The 6,457-nt window shown below is 51.8% G+C and overlaps 1 protein-coding gene across 1 annotated transcript in view; it reads right to left on the bottom strand.

Moving 5' to 3' along the window:
* Nucleotides 1–2,849: 2,849 nt before the first annotated feature.
* PALMD (palmdelphin) overlaps nt 2,850–6,457 on the bottom strand; it is a 45,944-nt gene continuing 42,336 nt past the window's right edge. The window contains exon 8 of the mRNA XM_028502985.2: nt 2,850–3,246. Within this exon, the coding sequence (XP_028358786.1) occupies nt 3,203–3,246 (44 nt within the window). The 3' untranslated portion in view covers nt 2,850–3,202. The remainder of the gene's footprint in view (nt 3,247–6,457) is intronic.

Raw genomic sequence — 6,457 nt, 5'->3', positions numbered from 1 at the left:
TTTTCCTCCAGTTTTCAGTGACAAGGGGCTGCTCCATGGCTAATATATTTCTCTCAATAAATTATATTCTACATGTGAGAAGGAGGAACTCTTTGGAGGAGAAGACAGGCCTGTGTTTGTCCGTTTTTAAGTGGGTGATCTGGCTGGATTTCCAGTGCCGAGCCTCAGTCTGTGTTTTTCTTTCTCACTGATTCATCTGTTGGCACCATTTTGATATATCATCAATTGATAGAGAGTTGTCCAAAGAAATCTTTGTTATTTAATCTCAGTGGACCAAACCTTTTCAATAATACCAAATTAAGATTCTCCTGCTTGTGGGTGGTTGATATCTCCAAACTGAAAATGCCTATTTTCCACGCATCCCAATTTTTCTTTCTGTTTTTATAATCAACAATCTGGGTAGTTTTTTTTAAAACTAATTTCTTTTGATAGGAGTGATTGTTAAGTTAAATGCCTTTATCTCAGGCATTTAAAATCGTGTGCGTCTTAAAGATGGGTTCCCCTATAAAATAAAAATACGTGTTTTGGGAAAACAACAAGACAAATTCTAGAACATTGTGGCGGGGGGGGGGTGGCATTCACAGTGGAGGTGTTTTTGTTTTCATTTTTCTGGTCTGTGGCACCACGCACATGAGGGCACAGGTGGCTTGCAGTGTAAGTCACTGAAGGAGTGACCCGTTCGCTCTCACGCTCTCGTGGTGTCGTCAGGGTTTTGGCTGTGCCGTGTGTTCGGTGATACCCTGCGCTGCACACTCCGCCCCGGCCAGGGCGCAGTGGGAAAAGACAGACGCAGCCGATGCCCCCTAGGCACCTCTGGGGGCGGTGTGGCGCTTGGCTGGGCGTCTGGTTATCTGTCCCGCCTTGTGGAGCAGAGGGAAGCACAGAGGCCCTCGGGTAAGGCGCCCCCCTGTGGACGGGACTGGAAGAGGCTGCTTCTGAGCTCTGCTCCCAGCCGGTCCACACGCCCCCTCCCGGTGCTGACCGTCCCGCAGGTCTGTGAGCCACTCACCTGTGCAGTCTTGGGGCCGGGAGCCAGCGCCAGGCGCTGTGCGGCCGGGGTCCACGATGTCGCTGTTGGATCAGAGCGCTAAACTTCAGCAGATTTTACAAGTAGAACGTGCGTTTTTTTTACTTTATAAAAAGATTTGATGTTCACTTTGAAAATGTGATGTTAAGTGAAAAAGCCAGACGCGAAAGGGCAACTGTTGGATGGCTTTGTTTATTGGGGTCACCCCGACTCGTCCAGCTCACGGGGACAGAAAGGAGCATGGGGGTTCCCAGGGGCAGGGGGAGGGGGCATGGAGGTTCCCAGGAGCATGGGGGTTCCCAGGGGCAGGGGGAGGGGGGCTGGGTCTGGGGACCCACGGTGGAGGGGGTGATACTCACACCTTGGGGAGTGTGCTTCGTGCTCCGAACTGTGCACCGAACGAAGAGCGGCTGACACGGTGAATGTTACATTGTGTCTGTTTTACCACCACTGGACAATGCAGGGCGAACTCGGGGTTCGCAGCAACGCTGTTGCTATGCACGGTAACCGGACGGCGGAACCAGACCCCCGTCCGGAGACTGACGGATGAGCTGACCGCGGTGAGCACGCGTGCCGGGGCGTGTCCCTCGGCCACAGCGAGGAGCGAAGCGTCGGGGCGGCCGTGTTGTGGGCGAACCCTCGCCACGCCATGCCACGTGAACGAAGTCAGACACGCAGGGGCACAGATGGGGTTCTGCTGCTGTGTGGATGCGCGGAGGCAGCAGGGCGCCGGCTGCCGGGCTCGGGGTGTGGGGAGGAGGGAGCGGGGAGGCACCCCCCTCGCGATGGGGGTGCCGTGTGGGTCAGGGTGATGAGACCGTTCTGGAGACAGAGGTGGCGGTGGCTCCATATTGTGAATGTAAGAAATGCCACCGAATCGCTCACTTTAAATTGTTATTTTTCTGTTATGTGGCATTCACCTCAGTGAACAAATACTGGTCTCATGACTGCGCTTGCATTATGCATTTGGGTGGAAAGATCTGGACGGGCGGGGCGCGGTGTTGGCTGGCCCTAAACTTGTCATCAGTTTAATTGTGTTTTGCCTGGTCCCGTACCTCCGGTTTAGGGGAGAAAGAGTTCTCCAAGCCTGTAGAACATGTCTCCAGAAGTGTATCTTCTTCGTGTGCTATCTCGTTCACACATAGAAGAAATTGTATTGTATTGTACTCTGTGTTTCCTGTGAGGATCTAGACACATTTTTTGGTTCCCCACCAGACACAACTATATGGTCATCAAACTCCCGAGATAAGAAATTTCCTGAATCTGATAATGGCTAAGATCTTGTCCAGTGGATTGTCCTCCAGAAAACTAATGTCCACTTCAAATGCAGCTGCCCAGCACCCCCTGCGAGTGACCACAGCGGGGTGGCCCTGGTGCGTGGGCCATACTCAGGAGGGACCCTGTGGAGCCCCCTCCACGCTTCCCCTGGACGGGAAGTGTTCTATCCAACACCTTAGCTCATCATCGGTCAGGGAACCAGGGGTCACGTGGGACTGAATGGAAGAAAGGGTGATGTTGCAAGAAGAATAAACAGGCCAGTTATCATCTGTGAAGTCCTGGACACTATCCGGATACTCCAAACCCAGTCCCTAAATAGGAGGCTAATTGCTGCACCCAGCTTTCGGGTGTTGGAGAATGCAGAATTGGAGTCGCCCCCAGATCCATTGAGTTGACTCTTGGCGGGAGGATGTGCCTGTCTCGAAGCCTCATTGGTTTTGGGGGGGTGTGCTTATGTGTCAGTGTTGAAGGTGGGTGTTTCTGGGATGAGGGGCAGCGGCTTCCTGGGACCTTTCACTTGGGTCAGTGAATACGCCACAGTCGGGCTATTTTAAATAACTTTATTCTTAAATTTAACAAGCTCTTATTAGAAATGCTTTGGTATCAATACAATAAAAATACACTGCTTCCCCCCACTGAATCATGTCAAGTAACTGGAAAAGTTAAGTGTTTGTGCTCCCCACCTTTTTTTTGCAATTTTTTCCACAAATAAGAACTACTGCTTATGCACATGGCTTAATACGGGTATCATTTTTTTGGATCTCCGAAAGAAAGAAAGAAAGAAAGAAAGAAAGAAAGAAAGAAAGAAAAAGGAAGAAAACAAAGTATCCAGCAGAGAAAGCTGCAAACATTTCTTAGTTTCTTCTCCAGAGGATGTTTACGGAGATGGTACACCTCTCAGATAACTTTTTTCCCCAGCTTTGCCATTCTCATTCTTAAAGCTGCAAATGAAAGAAAAAAAAAACAGTTATAAAAAAGCCTTAATGTTCACTCTAAAAATGGCCATTTCATAGAAGGCAGGAAAGTTCGGCACATACCTCGGATGAGTTTCTCCAGCAATGCAAGCATCGTTTTAGTGGCACAAAGAGACAGTAGAAATAATGAGCTGTGATTAACTTAGGGCAGAGGCAGGCTCAGAACTAGAAGGAGCCTATTTCTATCAAGATTAGGAAAATTAGTAGCGCGAACACGGCATAAATTGAGTGAATTTAGTGTTAGTGCACAATTCCCCTCGGAGCCATAGGGAAATTCCGTTCCGGCCCACGACTCTGTCTGGTGCCTATTTCTGAGCTATGCACCACTACAAACAGGCACCGCCACAGACCGGGTTCACGGTTAGCTTATCTTTTAACTCCTCAACCTGGGGCTCCATCCTTGGACAGAGAAAGACAGAAACGGAAGTTTATATAATGAAACAATGGGAGCCAGTAATTGAAGTTGGAGTACTCATAAAATGTCTTTGTCAAAGTGGAAGTGTTTTCAAATAGCAAATATATATTTTTGAGCATAGTCTACCATGAAGGATATACTGGTTGTAGAAACTGATTTGAAAAAATGTCGGTTTGGGATTCATAACACTCTCCTCATGTTCCGGCATCGATAGTCGGGGCTTCTGAGTCCGGCCGCCTCCATCACGGCCCCAGGAGCTGAGGGGCTTGCAAGGCACCGATCGCTACATTCCTGCTCAACCGACTGCACGGCTTCGTTTCATGAGAATAAAAGAGGGAAGGCATGTTCTCTTGTGTCTCAGCCATGTGCCACCCATTGTCTGTTAACGAACGACGTGACCATATCTCCCAGAACGTCTTGTCCAGGAACAGGACAGGGAACGGGGGTCCAACACCGGAAGGGGACGACGATCATTTGTCTTGTCACTCTACTGACATGCGATGTTTTCATCCAGATGAAAAAAAAGTCACATTCCCCTTGGGACTTGAAGGGGCACGGTCACTTCCGGTGGACAGGGCCAAGGGCATCCGTTGAGTTTAGGGTCAGGCCAGGAGCGTGCTGTCTGTTGCTGGGAGGTGCAAACCCCGTCCTTCCACGACGGGAGGGAAACTGAGGCAGACTCTCGGATTGGGTGCACCTCTATCCCGCCCATAGCAAAGAAGAGAGCCGGGGCGAGTTTCATCTTAAAGGACCTTCCCAAAGGGTTCTACCTCAGCGTGCAAGCATTGCTTTAGCAGCACAGAAAGACGGTAGAAATAATGAGCTACGCTTAGCAAGGGGCCGAATCAGGTGGAGCACTAGAGGGAGCCTATTTCTGTATCAAAAAATGAGTATCGCAAACACAGCGCGACATTCAATGACCTTCTTCAAGGGCATCTTGGCAGGTGTGCTCTTGGGAGTGGGGCAACCCAGTCCCCACTCTCACTGTCCCCTTTCTTCAGGGGGCAGTGAACTCCAGCTCCTCAGAGCGTGCCGTTTCCTGTCCCTGTGCCTGCGGAAATCGGTGGTGTGTCACGTGCAGGCGTGAGGCCAGAGCAATGGGAAGGCTCCAGGGACCACACCTGCAAACCTGGGCTGTGGGCTCCCCGTTTCACTTCTCCTTCCTGCTCTTCTCTGCTCTCCACCCGCTCTCCCCACGGCAGGCAGACTCCTGGTCCGGCTGCTGGAACTTGGGGGAGGAAAGCGTGCCCCTCCCCCTCAGCATCTCCTAGGGCTGCCAAGGTTGGCAACATTGGCACCGACAGCCTGGGAAGCCCCTGGAGCTGAGGGTCCCCGCCTCTCCCTCCTGACATGCCACCGGTGCCTTGAAGAGGGGGAGCAGAGCTGAAGGAGCGCCAGGATAAGTGGGCGAGGGTGCGGAGGAGGCCGGCCGTCTGGTTGGGGGCAGGGCGGGCCATGAGAAGTCCCAGGAAAAGCCTGCAGGGGGCGCTCGCGGTGGGGAGTGCCTGGCATTGAACCGTCCCCCGGATCACAGCTCTTCCTGTTTCCATCAGCAGGTAGACACGGCCCTGCCTCAATGTCCTTGTCGTGGGGAGCCCTATTCAAAGGTTTGCCTGAAAGATATTACCTGTAGGTTCTCCAGCCTCCACCTTTCCCATCTTTCTTCCTCTTTCACGCTCTTTGCCAAGGTAAGAACTGCCGCTAGCTAAAGCTTTCATAACAGCCTTTACACTCGGAGAAAACCAGTTCTGAGCTACCGCACCTTCCAGAAGCATTTGTACTTAGCAGGGGACCCATTCCATAAATAAAGGAACTGACTCAAGTGGTGGATTTTTAAGTACTGACGATAGCATTTTGGGGGGCTGGAGGGGAGCAGCTGGCTCTGCTCGGTGCTTGTGAAATCGAGGTGCACGGGTGGGTGTGTGTTCCTGTCCACGGGTGTCCCCCCGCGGGCACGGGCCAATAGGAGGGACTTACTCAACAACCCGCCACACACGGATCAGCTCTGTGATCCACGCACGGAACTGGAGAACGGCGGTGCACAACAGCCTCACGAGGGCAGGGAAGGAATTTGGAGCTTTCTGTTTATGAGATGCTCCGTGTGATAGCGCGGAGCCTTGCATTGTTACTTTGTCTGGAAGGCGTCTTCCTGTTTTCACTATTTCCATTCGGCGGCATAATTAGTGTTTTCTGGAAACGCTGTTACTCACTTCCTGTCTTTTTCCATGAGGTCAGCGTGCTGACCTGGCGGGGGCGAGGGGACCAGGGTGTGCAGCAGGAGCTGCCGCCCAAGTTCACCATCGGTAGGTTTCGGGGTGGGGTGCTGTCGTCGCTCTCGACCTCACACAGTGTGCTCCCCTGAGCCTTCTGAATTTAAGGCGTGACGTTTGCTGAGCAAACAGAGCTCATTCTCAAAGCAGAAGGGGACGTTTCGTCTTAGCAGGTTCCTTGGAGGGGACACACCATTCAACTCGGTGTTGGAAGGTGATGTAAGTGTCCGCTCACCCCGAGGCTAGAAATTCTTCCGATAACTAAGTCCACAACCGGCAAGCCTCATTTAACTCCGTAAAAGATGGGAATGGATGCATTTGATTGTAGTTTCGGCAAACAGAGACCAGGTTTCTTGGGTGCAGAGGAAGGGACCTTCCGGATCCGTACCGGGGCAGCACACGTCTGCAGAATTGTCGAGCTCTGCTTGCTCGCCTCGCTGGGGCGCAAGGTATTGCTTTCCAGTGAGAATTCCTCTGTTGGAGACGTTTAAAA

This window comes from Phyllostomus discolor, chromosome 14 (genome assembly GCF_004126475.2).
Source record: "Phyllostomus discolor isolate MPI-MPIP mPhyDis1 chromosome 14, mPhyDis1.pri.v3, whole genome shotgun sequence".
Taxonomy (NCBI): domain Eukaryota; kingdom Metazoa; phylum Chordata; class Mammalia; order Chiroptera; family Phyllostomidae; genus Phyllostomus; species Phyllostomus discolor.
The sequence above is the reverse complement of the archived record's forward strand: the minus strand, read 5'-3'. Positions and strand labels throughout refer to the sequence as shown.